The sequence below is a fragment of the Phaethon aethereus genome (assembly GCF_964289735.1).
Source record: "Phaethon aethereus genome assembly, chromosome: Z".
Classification (NCBI taxonomy): Eukaryota; Metazoa; Chordata; class Aves; order Phaethontiformes; family Phaethontidae; genus Phaethon; species Phaethon aethereus.
The window spans coordinates 11,815,706-11,830,305 of NC_138577.1; the positions used below are offsets into that span (position 1 = coordinate 11,815,706).

General features: G+C 58.2%; 1 protein-coding gene across 1 annotated transcript in view; it reads left to right on the forward strand.

The window, feature by feature from the left end:
• The window catches only part of CNTFR (ciliary neurotrophic factor receptor), a gene marked incomplete at both ends in the record, with an annotated part of 85,733 nt that extends 75,878 nt beyond the window's left edge, over positions 1 to 9,855 (forward strand). The window contains 2 exons of the mRNA XM_082013680.1: positions 7,797 to 7,977; positions 9,710 to 9,855. Coding sequence (XP_081869806.1) covers positions 7,797 to 7,977; positions 9,710 to 9,855 — 327 coding nt within the window. The remainder of the gene's footprint in view (positions 1 to 7,796; positions 7,978 to 9,709) is intronic.
• Positions 9,856 to 14,600: the final 4,745 nt, after the last annotated feature.

The window sequence follows — 14,600 nt, forward strand, 5'->3', positions numbered from 1 at the left end:
CTAGAAGCAGGCGGGTGGCCAGGCACCGTCCTGAGCATCTTTGTGGGGCCCAAGGGCAGGTCTTGCACCCAATTTTCTCCCACACTGTAGTGTTTTCTGGAGCAGGATCTCCCCTTTTCCCAGTTTTGGGGGGAAGATCTCATGCACTGAGCACTGACCAACTCAGTGCATGTCCCAGGAACATGGCAAGGCTCAAAAGGCATTTCTCTAGCAGAATCAGAGCTGGCGGCCAGGCCGAGGGAGGATTTCCTCTGGTGGGTTGCCAGCAATTTGCAGATGCTGTCGCAAAGTCTAATTGAACCCACTGGCCACGCTGACAACATGAAATGTTAACGAACCGTGAGGCGGGCTGTGCCTCGGATCTTGAGATTTGCAGTAAAAGGTCATGAGATATTTAAAGCTAATAATGTGGTTGGGTTCTCTCCTTTCTCTTCTGTTTTGGAAGCATTAGAGCCACGTCCGTGAGCATTTGCAAAGGCTGGAAACGTTTTTCTTTGGAAAAGCAAGCAAAGGTGCTCCCACTATCCCAGGATTTTAGGATCTGGGGCCACAGAGCCCCCAGTGCAGGCAGCAGTGCCAGCTCTGCTGCTGAGCTGGTCTGATCTGGGCACATGATGGGGATCTGGGGACAAGAGTGGGCAATTCGTGGGTATTGGCAAATAGTTAGTGGTTGGGTTCGTTACTGTGAGGAGGGTGTGATCCTCTGTGCCAGCCACCATCACTCATGTTTCTGGGGTGGCTGCCAGGGTGGGCTCAGGCTCATCTCCCAAGGCAAAGCAACATTTTTCAGTCAAATAGGTGAATCCCACAGGCTATCTCTGGAAGTTCTTGCCTTGGGGCAGCCTGAAATAACCTGAAAGTGCCTGCTAATGCGTATCCTGCCTGCGACGGGCAAGGGGAGGGGATGGAGCCTGGGAAGTCAATTAGTGCCACCGCCTGACGCAGCTGCATCCCCACCGGCGCGGCAGCAATGTCACTTTGCAGCGGGTGCGCTTCTTTGCGCCCATTCGCATCCCCCCCATGCCTCTGCTGCTTTGCCTGTGCTCCCCCTCTTTGCAAGGCAACCTTGGCAGGGAGGTCACCCTGAGCGAGCTGGGTTACAGCTTCACGCCTGGTAGCTTTTATTGCGGCACTTCTCTCCCTTCCCCTCCCGGCTGCAAAGTCAGTGATTAAAAAAGAAGGGGGGAAAAAAAAAAATTAATAGGTGGGAACAAAATGTTGAGGCTGTAATAATGTCGTTCGCAGCTCAGCGTGGGATGGGCAGGGCTGCAGCAGAGGGTGCTTCAGAGGAGCACGGACATGGGAAATGCTCAGAAAATCACCTTCTCCATCTGCCTCCCACCTCCAGGGATGCAGCCAGGCTCGGAACCTTTGGCTGGCTCTGTCTGGGTGCTCTCAGCCCCCTTGGGCAGTGCTAGTGCATAAAAATAAATAAATTAAAAAACCTAAAAATACTGAACACCCAGCAGGATCAGGCCTCCAAAGGCAACCATAAAGATGCCACAGAGCAGCAGAGCACACATGCACGCACCTGTGTGCGTGTGCTCGCCTGCGTGCTCGCACAGCCACACACAGGTAGGACGGCGCCGGCAAGCTCAGCTTTCCCTGCCTGCACGCAGACCATGCCCGGCAGGTGCCTGTGCCCCGCCATGCCCGTGCACGAGCTGCATGTCTGCTTTCACCCCCCGCCCACTGCATCAGCGTGGTAAATGCGGCCACCGGCCGCAGATGCCAGCGTTAGCGCTGGTGCTGAGCGCCCTGAGCATCCCCCATGCCGTCCTCCCCGCAGCCGCCAGCGAAAGCGAGCTGCGCCTGTTGTCACATGGCAGGAGGCGAGGGGAGGAAGAGTCCCGTTATTCACGAGCTTACAGCTCCCCTTCCAAAGATGCTCTTTATTTTAAGCCAGAAGGGAGCCGTTCGGCCGCATCTGGTGTGACACAATCCAGGCTGCAGAGGAGCGCTGCGATAACTCGTCCTCCCAGACCGGCAGCAGGGCTGAGCGATGTGCGGCAGCGGCACAGCAGCCTTTTCGGGCAGGGGGGTGACAGCAAGGACCGCAGCTCAGACCCTGCTGGGCTCCTCTGCTACCCGGCTGGCAGAGAATAAGGGGCGGGGAGGCGGGTGTTACTCACTTTTCCCAACCTTTTAGTTATTCCAGAGTCTGGGCAGAAAGTTTTGTCTGGGGTTAGCCCAACTGATTCCTGTGGCGCTGCGGAAGGAGGAGGTATTTGAGGGCTCATTTATTAGTAATGAATGTCAGACCTATTTGCTCTCCAGACGTGGCTTTGAAAGGGAAAGAGCAAAACATTTCTTTTTTGCTGGCAACATCTTGTTGCGGGCTGCAGCGGCTGTTTGCAGCGACCTTCCTGCACTTCCAGCAGCGGGGCGGCTTGCTTGGGCATGACTCCTGCTTTTGGTTTAGCCTGTTCCCCGGGGCAGGCAGGAGCCTGCCGGGATCCCCCTGCAGTCGCAGGGACTAGAGGCACCTGAAACAGCAGCTATTTGCGTGGCATGAGCCACTACAAAACTCATTGCAGACAGGTGGCAGGATCTGGCCACTTGTTGCCAGGAAAAGAGGCTGTGAAATTGAGCCCACTTGGGGTGACCCTTCCTTCTCCCAGTTCTCACATTACCAGCATCCTGACAGTGGAGCATCCCCTTCCCACACTGGGATCTGTTCTGGGGAGCAGGAGGTGTCAAGGAATGGAAAGCAGAGCCATTGCCACCGTGGGGGAGCTGGCAAACATGTGGGATGCAAAGAAGGAGGCATCTGATCCCCCCTTTTCCCCCTCCACCTCCTTCCAACACACACCAGCCCCCAGCCCAGCTGCTGGGGCAGAGAGGGCTGGGGTTTTCTTCTCCTCCATCCCATTCCAAAGGTCATCTGGGCTTCAGTCCTGCCTGCGCATCACCCTGTTCGCAAGTAATTGCCACCTGGTCACACTGGACCAGGAGCAGAGCCCAGATGGGAACAGAGCACAGTGACTTTTTTACTGGTGGGCTGGGGGCAGCAGGAGCTGGAGGGGGGGGAGCCTGGCGAGGGGAAGGGCTTCCTTAACTCCTGCTGTGCCGAGCACTGCAAGGCAGTGCCACCAGTCTGCGGGCAGGGTCTGGGACGAGGGCACACATGGATGGCCCCTGTTGGGGTGCATGATGTGGATGGCTAGTGTGGATGTCCTCAGCCCTCCAGCACAAGGGCAGGGAGGGAGCAGCATGGACAGGGAGAAAGCTGAGCACTGTGAAACCCACCCCTCTACCTGCCCTGGGTGTCTGTTCCCATCCCATCAGCGTGGCACCGGCCCCTGGGCTCATCCTGGTGCTGGGGCTGCGGGTGGGCACTGGCTGTCCCTCGGCAGCCCCATTATCTTTCCAAGCAGGCTGATGGGGGTGCCTGGCCACAGCAGGGAATGGGGTCCCAGCCCACCCTGTCTTCAGCAAGCTGTCGGCTGAATTACTGTGCTCAAGGGCTTTTTTTCAGTTTTCTGTCTCTCCCCTTTTTTTTTTTTTTTTCCCCCAATCCTAATAGCTCCGCATCGCACTGGCTACTGATCCCTCATTAATCTGGGCAGTGCTTCACAGCCAGCCAGAGTGACTTTTGGCAGGTGCACAAAGGCAGGCAGCAACACGCAAACCCCCCTGGCCAAAAAAATTACCATGTGCAGCCTTCCTCCAACTTTTGTCTCTGTGTGGCAGAGACGTGGATTAAGGAATTTTTCCCTCTGCCTTTGATGCTGTCTGTCCATCCATCCCCCCACGACCTCCCCAGTGTCCCCCCCACTGGCTCTCCCTGTCTGTGTCCAGTTGGACTCTGGTTCCCCTGTGCTTCCCATCTGCTGCTGCTCTTCTGTGCTGAACCACGGGCACTCGCCCAGGGACTTTCTCACCCACCACGGGAAATGTTGGACATGTCCCCCGGCTGCCAAGCTCAGAAGTGCCACTTGCAGATGTTGTATGTGGGGGGAGAGATGGATGCTGTCATTTCTGCCTTCCCTTTTTGTCTGCCGTCTAAAGAGGAGCTTAGAGCAGCGTCTTCCCAGGTCCTACAAGGAAGGTCTTGCAGGTCCTCCAGTGTGGGTCCTGGGGGAACACACGCCCCCCAGGCACAGAACAGGCTTGACCCCATTGTGCCTGCAATGCCCCATCTGCAAACACTCAGCTACGGGCTGGCTGCGGCTGGGAAGAGGCAGGAATTGCTCCCAAGGGGAAGTGCTCAGCCAGGAGAGCCCTTTGGGCTGCCCTGGATGGAGCAGCAGCCTGTCCAGGCCAGCCGAACCTCAGCAGTGCTGGGCTGCCTGCAGCCTGCTTGCTGTGGGGCTCAGGGAGCAGCCAGGGGCTCAGAGGGTGCTGAAGGACCTAGAGACACCCACACACTGGCGGGGTAACCCCAGCATCTTTCCGAGCCCTGTGTTCATTCCCGGCTTCCAAGGCACCCCCAGCCCAGCATAGACCAAGCTGGGAGAAACAGGCTTGCAGGGGGCTGGCAGCTCACCCAGTGAGGTTTCATTTCATTTAATTGTCATTAGGAAGTAATGGAGCTTGATCACTTTGGCATTGCAGTCCAAGCTGGTGGATGCCACCAAACGGTGCTGGGCTGATCCCAAGCAGGTGGGTCTCTGCTGTGGGGTGTGCACGGCGCTGCATGTGCATCCCATCCTGCGGTGCCCGCAAACAGCATGCCCGTGAGCAGCGGCCGGAGCCGGCAGCAGAGACAGGGGATGGTGAATCCCAGGGTCTGGGTGGCAGGGACAGCCTCAGCGTGCCATGAGGCTGCGGGGAGACGCCCTGCCAAGCACGGTGCTTTGCATGGGCCGGGTGATTCATGACCTGGTGGGTCTCCTGTCCTGCCTGCCTGTGCGTGGGTGCCTGGGCCATGAAGGTGTGTCCCTATGAGAAGAGGGTGCAGAAGTTGTCTCCTCGGCTCTGCTGGGTGCAGTGGTGGGTGCCAAAAGCCCATTACCTCTGAGGTGTTGGGTTGATGGTTGGACCTGATGATCTTAAAGGTCTTTTCCAACCTTAATGATTCTGTGTGTGATTCTGTGTGACCCTGATCCAGCTCGGGTTTTGGGCCTGGGCTGAGGAGGGCTGGAGCTTGGTGGGGTTGGTGGGATGGGGTCTCAGCCAAGCCCCCGCCATGGGTTGGAGGATGCACAGCCTTGTCCTGCAGGAGGGACCAACATCCTCCTCATCTTCTTTTCCCCATCCTCCCTTCTGCTCAGACCTCACAGGATTTCAGTTTTCACCTATCTCATAAGTCAAATGGTCAAAAACACTTTTCCTGCAGGATGGGCTGTGCCCAGCCCTGGTATGGGAGCAGCCACCCTCCTGGTATAGACTGTGCTAGGGACCTGTGAGCTGCTAAACAGTTCTGCTTTAAGCCTGACCCTGTCATGTGGACAAGAGGCAGCACCTGTGATCCCAGGGCTGGCCCTCAGCCTCTTGGGCGTGCTGGAAACTCAGGGAGACCCTGCATGGAGCCCCACCAAGATCACTGGGCTCATCTGCCCCCCATGCCAGCCTCCCTCCATCCAGGCTCTGACCTCGGACCCCCTTGGCAGGCATGCTGAGTAGCTGCCCCCATGCCAGTGGGTCAGACCGGACGGTGAGACCCATGGCGCAGTGACAAGGTGGCCCCTGGACAGTGGGAATGGACTCGGGCACCAGTTGTGCCGGTGCTTTGGCCAACGGTGGTTTAGGGCTTACGCACAGCTCAGCTTGGCACAAGCCCTGCAGTGAAACCACCACATCCCCTCTTCGCATCCCACCAGCGCCGTGGGTGTCAGCCCCGAGCCGGTGGTACGAGGAGAAGCAGGACTCAGCCTCTCGCCATCCAGACCCAAAATCTGCAGTGGTGAGATGGACACGCGCCTTTCTCCGTGCTGCTCTCCTGCCAAGGTTTGGTCACAGCTTCGTGCCTCGCGGTTGGCAGGAGGCCCTTTGCTCTCTGGCAGCTGGTGGGGGTGACCAGCCAGGCCAGCCTCCAGATGTGCTCCAGATGTGGGGCTCCTGGGGGCTCGGGCCAGGCAGCGTGAGCAGCTGGGAGTGCAGAGCCCGAGGACCCTGCTGTGCTGGATGTGGCCCTGGGAGAGGGAATAGGGAAGGAAAGGCTCTCACCTGGAGCAAGAAAGCAAAAGTGTCCCCTTCCCTGGGGCTCCCCCAGAGTGGCTGCAAAAGCTGAGGAGGGGCTGCCGTTTGCCTGTCAAAGGGAATAAATCTGTGCTGGAGTGCTGCCTGTGCTATAGTGGAGGGACTGGAAAAGGGATGGGTCTTTCTCAGGATGGGTTCCTGCTTTTCAAGTACCCTGGTACGCAGTGGAGCGATGAGAATAACCACGCTGGCTGCTGGCCGGGCTGTCAGACACATCCCTGGCGTGCACACCATGCCTGCGTGTGTAAAGCCGCAGTGCCAGGGCAGCCTCGCTCCGCAGGTGCATTGGCCCAGGTACCCGCAGGCATCCCGACAGTGCAGCTTTTCTCTATTTTGGTTTCAGGATGTGATCAAAGACCAGGCAGAAGTTTTCAGCTCCATTTGGCTCATGTCATTGAACTGAGTTCTTAGGAAAACTCAGCTGTTGGTGCTCCCCAGGACAGTGGGATCCTGTGCCTGACCTTCTCCTAGGTAGCTGGGGTGATATGGAGGACCCCACATGGGTTGCACTATGAAGTTGCCCCAACCCATGCAATGCCACTTGTTCTGCTCAAGCATGAGCCCCTGGCTGGGCACCAGCGCTTGCAGATGGGCTGCATCAGACCCTCACCATCCCTCATCCCCATCAGGTTCTTTATCATCAACGTGTGTCTGGAGAGGAGGTGGTTTGTGTTGGCCAGGGCACACGGGGAGGAGGAGGGGTGCCCCGCGTCTCCTCTGTGCCATGCACAGGCAGTGAATGGTGGGGTATGAAGCTGGCAGTGTGGTTGTTCTTAGCTTCAGAGATGGGGTGGAGGGCTATCTCCCATGCAGCCTCTGTGGGATGCTCCTGCCCTGGTCCCCTCTGTGCCTGCAGGACCCTGAGGCCAAGCCCAGCTTCATCCCCAGAGGGTCACTTGGGTGCTGAGCCCTCCTCCTCTGTCTCCTGTGTGTGTTTGCTGACTGGTGGCTGTATGATGGGCGTGCATTTCTACCGGGCACTGGCACCTACCTGTCTTTGAGCCAAGCTCCAAGTAGATCAGAGAATCCCAGAAGGTGTGGACACAGTCTGGAGTTAAACCATTCCACCAGCAGCCACCTCCCCAGGAGGATGGCAGGACCTCCCGTGGCCCAGGCAGCGGTGACAACAGGGCAGAGGGAATTTTTCTAGGAAAGGCAGCTGGACATGGCTTGATCCTTATCCAAGGGCCCAGCCCAAGGGATGCGAGCCAAGCCGGTGGGACGCCAGCAGGCACAGGAGCAGGGTGGCCAGAGGCGTGCTGATGGGGGAAGCCTCCTCCCAGCACTGGCAGTGATGCCCAGAAAGTGGGTGCACACCCCCCAGCCCGGATGTCCAGCTCCCGGCCGTCCCAACATGTCCGAGCAGAGCCTGCCCGCACATCTGCTAGTTTCTGGTGACCTCTAGAGGAAGCTGCTCCACTCCGGCACCACGAGTTTGGGAGCAGGACGGGGTCTCACCAGACCTTTGGCTTAGCTGCAGCTGGAGCGTTCTCACCCTGCATCCCTGTCCTGGGCTTCTGCCTCTGCCCCAAACCCTGTAGCACTTGCCAAGTGCTGCGAAAGTCTTGTTGTCATCCTGTAGCTGATCGCCTTACACCTCCTGGTGCCAGGGGTTCCTCTGACCGCCCTCCCCTCCTCACCGCTGCCCGCAGGTCGAGCTGTCGGACGGGACATCACACACCATCACGGACGCCTACGCTGGCAAGGAGTACATCATCCAGGTGGCAGCCAAAGACAACGACATCGGCACGTGGAGCGACTGGAGCGTGGCCGTCCATGCCACCCCCTGGACAGAGGAGCCCAAGCACCTCACCACCGAGGCCCAGGTCACAGGTGAGACACACACCCCACCCCCAGTACAAAGAGGCTGTGCCCACAGCTGGGGAGAACCCAGGAGTCCTGGCTGAGAGTGCCCCGTGCAAGTTTCATCCCCAGCCAAGGAGATCCCCCTGCACCTGGGGAGGCTGCAGCCCTTCATCTTATCCTGTGTCCCCCACCCACCGGTGGTGAGTGCGAGTGTGGCCCGAGGGGTGCTGACTCAGCTCACCTGGCTCCGGCATCCTCCTCACCAGGATGCTTGGGGTGTGACAACAAAGCTGGGGGTAATAGTAGTAGTAGTAGTAACAGTAGTAGTAGTAGTAATAATAGTAATAATAATTGCCTGGAGCACGGCACCCCTCCAGTCCTCCCTCTGCAGTCCTACCCCCTCCACACCTCCGACCCCGTGCAATGGCTCGGAGCGATGCCAATTCAAAATAAAAGCCACAAAGTTAACAAGCCTCTGCTTCTAGGAAAGTGCTGGGACTGTGTCCAAATGGGCGTTATCGGCCGCCCGTTTCCCAGAAGGGCTGGAGCGGACCCTGCGCCGGTTCCCTGGCTGGCACGGGCAGCGGGGCTGGGGGAAGCACTGGCATGCAGGCAGGCAGGCAGCAGCCAGGCTTCTAGTCGGGGCTGTTGGTGTGAGCGGGCCAGGTGTGTGTGGGGAAGGAGGGGTGCTCCGCACCCCCCGCCCCGCTGCGAGCTCCATCCCTGGCACGTGCCTGCGCCGCAGGAGCCTCTGCAGGCCCCGGTGATGCTCCCTGCGTGGGGGTGCCGGGGGTGCAAGCCCGGCAGCAGACGGGCAGAAGTGCCTCCTGCATGGAGACACCCCCCGTGCAGAAGCAGCACCCAGCAGAGCACCTGGGGCGTCGGGCAGCGCCGGTGATTTGCAGCCCCCCATGCCCAGGGGGGTAAAGCCCCGCAGGAGTGCAGGCACTCTGTGCTGGCGTCCGGGTCTGAGGTTTGCTTCCTGCCAAATGCCAATACCGCTTCAAATGGCAGCTGCCCGCTCCCCATGCAGGTGCACGCGTGCCCTTCGCACACGTGTCCCTCACACGCTGTCAGGGTGCACGCAGCTGGCTGCAGCCATGCAGCGCTGATGGGGGATAGCCAGGGTCCAGGGTCTCCGTGACACCTCGGTGGGGTATGAAAGGTGCCAAGACAGTGGCCCCCAGCATGCCTCCCAGAGATTGTCTGGCCAGGGGCACTTGGGGACCCTCTGGATGTGATGGAAGTTGCCCCAGCCTGACTGCCCATCCATGCCCTCCCCACAATCCTGCAGCCCTCTGTGGGGACAAACACCCCATCCCGTCCCATACGGAGGAGGACAAGCCCTGCAAGCCAGCCCAGCAGCCACGGCCATGTCTAGGGCACTCCCTGGGTGGGGGTTGCTCTCCGCTGAGTACTTCTGGCCATGCCGTCGTGACCAAAATTCCCACAGAGCTGATGCGCAGAGCAGCCTGGCTGGGCAGGACGGGGCTGGGAGGGATGCCCGCTCTGCCTGGTGGTGCAAGCATCTCCGAGCAGTAGATCCAGTGTTGGTGCAGGGAAAGTCTCATGGCCCACTCCATCCCCTGGCTCATCATTCCAGCCTCCCAGCTCAGCCCTAGCACGGCATGGCAGTGAGAGGGGCAGTCTGGGGATGAGACGGTGCCGTGTTCCCACCGGTGGGGGAGAGGGGCTGCCCCTATGGGACGCATCCCAGGGCGCCCCGGCTCCCCTCGCCATCGGCTCTCCCTCCCCGCAGAGACAACGAGCGCTAGCACCTCTTCTTTCATGCCGCCCCCCACCACCAAGATCTGCGACAAGGGGGCTGTGGTGGGCAGCGGGGCCGTGGCAGTATGTTGGACAGCTGGACTGGTCTTGGCTGCCTATGGTGTCCTCTTTATTTAGTGAGTATCTCCCAAACCAGGGGCATGAGACATGGGGGGGGGGGAGGGGGGAGCGGGGGGAGGGCGGGGCAGGGATATGGGGACCCCAGGGGCTCCAGGGTGGTTGGGAAGGGGATGCTCCAACCAGGCTGTGGGTGCAGGACATTGAGAATGAGCCAGTTGGGTTTTTCTTGCATTTTTTTGTAAATGCGCCAAATCTGGCTGCTTTTCCGTATTGGGTGTTCTGGTGGAGATCTCAAAAATGGCTTTTCAAACATTTTCCACAAAGCCTGCAAAAGGAGCAGTCTTTGATGCCTTGTTGTCAGCAGACCTCCTGCCTCCCACTGCTGACTTTTTAAGAGGCAAAGAAACCACATGGAAACCTAAGGCCTTTTTGTAGCGACAGAAGCAAAATCGTCCAAGAACAAAAAATTCAAAGATGCATCTCAGAAATGTCCTTGGGCAGGGTCTGACTCTGGGACAAGGAGGTGGAGGTCATGGGTTTGGGCACCCGGGTTCTGGGAAGGTGCAAATTTCCCTATGGAAAAAGGCCAAAGTCAGCTCAGCGTGTCCCCTCGCTGGCCGGCCATCGCCAGGTCCGGAGCAGAACTAGTGACCCCTCTCCTCCTTACTCACAGATGCCCGTCTGTCTGTCCGTCGCAGCCCAGCGCAGATGCCCTCCCACTGTCCACCGCCGCCACTGCCCCCCACCCTGCCACCCCCCTTCCAGGTTGAGTCTCTTATCTCTTCGATTTTGCACACGTTGAGGATGTATCACGCTTCTTGCCATCACTTCGGAGGAGGACAGAGCTGCCGCCGTCCCCTGGGGAGCCACAAAATCCTCTCCCAGCCTGGAGTGAGGAGACGCACTTGTCCCCCCCATCCCCATCCCCTCTTCCCCAGCAAGGCGAAGCGAGCCCAGGCACCGCGCCGCAGCCGAGGAACCCGCTCATACAGCTAACCCCCCCACGCCAAAGACGTGCCCGCCGCCCCGCCGCCCACCTGGGTGACAGGGAGCGTGACGGCGCACCGAGAAAAGGGGATATGAAAATGGGGGGGGGGGTGTGATGAGGGCAATGATGCTCCCAGCTGTGTACCCCCCTATGGCAGAAGGGGGTCCTCCAAGGACCGGACTCGCTCCCCCGAGCTCTTGACTGCGTGGCGAAGCTGGAGGGGTGCATGGGTGGGGGGTCTTAGTCCCCTCCGAGGGGAGGATGGAGGGAAGAACTGGTGGCTTTCACAAGTGTGGTTGGGGAGCAGGGAGCTGACGGGGTTTTAATGGCAAAAAAAAGGAAACACCAATAAACCCCCCCTGCCCCTCACTGAGCACCTGGGAGAGCTGCCCCTCCATCTTCCCCCCCCCCAGCACCCCACAGGAGCCTTCGCCAGCCCCAATCCCATCCCCACATCACCCCCAAACTTTTAACCACGTTGGATACAGGGAATTGCCCCCGTTGACATTTGTCTCATTCTTCAACAAAAGCAGAATAGCTCTGCTGTTGCCTTTAGAGCTGGAGCCCTGCAGACCTGTCCCCCGCTGTCCCCCGCTGTCCCCCGCTGTCCCTGTGCCTGCTCTGCTCTCCTCCCATCCTGCCCCAAGCCCTGTTTTGTAAAGACACCTCCTCTTGCCCCTGCCTGGACCCAAGTGCAGTATTTAATACCATACGTCCTAGTACTCCCACTGTTGACATGCTGTATTTGAATTTTTTATAGATGTATATATATAAAAAAAAAAAAGAATCAAAAAAAAGAAATAATAGAGGGGATAAAAACAAGCTCACACAGAGACAACGCACACACGTACACACACACGCACCAGGAGAGACGGTCTTCATTAAATGATCATTTCATGATGACTGGCAGCTCCGGGTGTTGTTTCTCCTCTGGCTGGAGCAGGTGGGTTTGGCTGCCTGTTCCTGCACGTGGTGCTGGCTGTGATGGGGAGGAGGTGGGGATGGCAGTGAAGGGGACACAGACACTCTGGAGCCTGCCCCGGGGCTCTTAAGCCCATAGCATCATCTCCCCAAGGCTTGGGGGAACCCAAAAACTGGCCTCCAGGACATCCTGAGAAGGTGCAAGGGGGCTGCCCCTGGAAGCCCCTGGTGAGGTAGAGGGGGTGGTTGTCACCGCCCCATATGGCACCCATGCTGTGATGGGGAGGTGCCACGTGTCCCCATTCACGGGCCCTTGGGGATCCCATGTGTCCCCAAGCTCTGTCTGCACCCCAACACCGCTCGGGCAGCCCTGCCTGTGCCCCACTGCAGCCCAGAGGCTGGATGCAGCATGTAGTCCTAATTAATGCACTTTCCTTGTCTGATTAATAATTTCATGTTAGGAAAATGTCACTGGCCCAGATGCTCCGAATTAAACTTCCGTCAGGGCAGGGCTCACAGGGACCCAGCGTGGGGGCAACGGGTGCAGCAAAGCACACTATGTTGGGGTCTGGCCTCTCCCCATGTGCCTTGCTTGTGAGCACCAACTGGAACAGAGATGTCATCAAGCTACAGTTCATCCCAGGGGAAAAAAAAGCTCATTTTTTAAAGCAAATTGCCTGCCCAGTGCCCCAACAGTGTCTGTCCAGCTGGGAGATGGGTGGGTGGCTGGTGGCTGGGTGGCTGGATGGAAGGATGGATGGAAGGATGGAGGTGAAGGAGCCACAGCCCTGGCTCTGCAAAGCCCAAAGGCAGCACCAAGCCAGTCACTAGCTCCCGCCAGGCACTTGATATGATTTTCACCATGCCAGGGCTTTATTAGGGGAGAGCTCAGTCCCATGCAGCCCGTTCTCTGGCTCGGCCGTGCCAGCAGAAGCGCTGCCCCACATGCTGGCTTGGTTCACTGGTTAATGTTCCATTACCAGACAACATGCCTCTGTCATTTATTAATGTTTCATTAGTGTTAAAAACATCTGGTAATTAATTATGCACTAATTATGGATTCACAGTGCTAAAAGCCAGGGTAATCTACCATAGCAGATGGCTCTTCAGGGCAGGGAGAAGGGACAGCTCTTAGCAGAGAAGAAAATGTCAGGCCCAGCTTTTGCCTGGGGGAAGCATCCCAGACAGACAGATTGCGTTCATCTCCACCCAGGATCTCCGTGCCTGGTCCAGAGGCATGCTGTCTTGGGTCATTAAGCAGAGGAAACCTGTCCCTCTCAAGCTGTTTCAGGGACCAAGGGAGCTGTGCTCTCACTGCCCAGGGCAGCTGTATGAGAAGCTGTGGCTTTCGCACACAGCCCCGGGCACGCTCCGGCACCTGGAGTTGGTACGCAGCCTGCCGCCGGCTCCGGGATGCCGTTCGTCAACCCCTCCCCAGTGCCTGGATGGATTAAGCAGCAGTCCATAAAGCAAGGGGTGTCGTAAAAGCCCACTCGTGAAGTGCCTCAGCAATATTACATACAGATGTGCAGAGACGTTTCAAACTGGGGAAGGTCCCAGGGGAGCAGCCCTGCCAAGCAGAAAATCCATCCACTTAGCAGTATGAAACCATACAGGAAGAAAGAGAGAATTACAGTGCTCAGAGAAACCTGTGCATCGCATAACCTGAAATCCAATACATCAGCCGGGTGCAGTGGGTCCCCGCATCTTCCCAGCACGTATGTGGCAGTAAATCCCACCTTAGGTGTTGTTTTCGGCTGTTGCTGATGCGAAAGCAGCCTTGCGGTGAGCTCCCCAGGCTGTGCAAGAGGGATCAGAAGCGCGGCTGGAAAACAGGAGCTATTTCCTGGCCATGAGGTCTCGTAGGAAGCAGAAAGCCCCCTTTCTTGAGCGATGGGCTGGGTCCGAGTCACTGCACCTCCTGCATCCTTCCCTGAGGCGGGTGCCAGCAGAGATCTCATCCTCCCTGACCCAATGGTCAGAGAAGCTTCCTGCTCCCACACCAGCCTCCCAGCAGCCTGGAGCACCCAGGTGATAACAAGCAGCTTATTTATCACAAATTGGGCTGACAGCACTGTGTCGCCGGGCTTCAATGGGGCCCCACACTTTGGTGGAGCAGCAGGCATGGTGCTGTGCATTTGGACTCCGGCAGAGCGTTGGACAATCCCAGGTGGGAGCAGGGACGTGGCAGGGGTGTGAAGGCGGGCTCAGCTGCCAAGAAAGCACACCAATAACTGCACAGCCAAACCCAAGCATGAGAGTATCCTGCCGAGCCGGGTGGAAATGCCAAGTGGGATCCATCGAGCCAGCTTGCAGAGAGCTGCTGCCTATTTGCACAGGGGTAGACCTGGTCCCCAACAGGCAAACGTCCTCCTGCATCACAACAGGGAGGTAGAGGCCAGAGCAGCAGGAGCTGGTGGAAAGGTCGTGCCCAGGGTCAGAGGGTGAAAAGCAGCATCTGCAAGGGGTGAGGATGCCAATGCAGTCAGCTTGAGTTGGAAGAGCCCAGATTCCCCGATCTTCAACCTGTAATGGCATCAAGTCCGACAATATAGAAGAGCCCACCCCAAACCATGGGGCATTGGCTCAGAAAATGCCTGCATCTGCTGTACAAAGATGTAGCACTGGATACCCTTGGCAGGTTATAGCATTCCTCCCAAGACTTTCTTCCCCAGTGGCAGGAGGGATGGCTCAGCCACCAAGGTCCCACCACACGGAAAGGCTCCTGCCTATTACCAGCAGTGCAAGAATGAGCCCAGGAGCTTTGAGTGATTCACCCTCCACCACACAGAGAAGCAGACAGAGCTGCAGATGGGGTCCCTGGGGATAACAACATCCCCGGGCATCCCCACAATGCTGTAGGGCAGAGGCTGGTAGCAGTGAGAGGTGACAG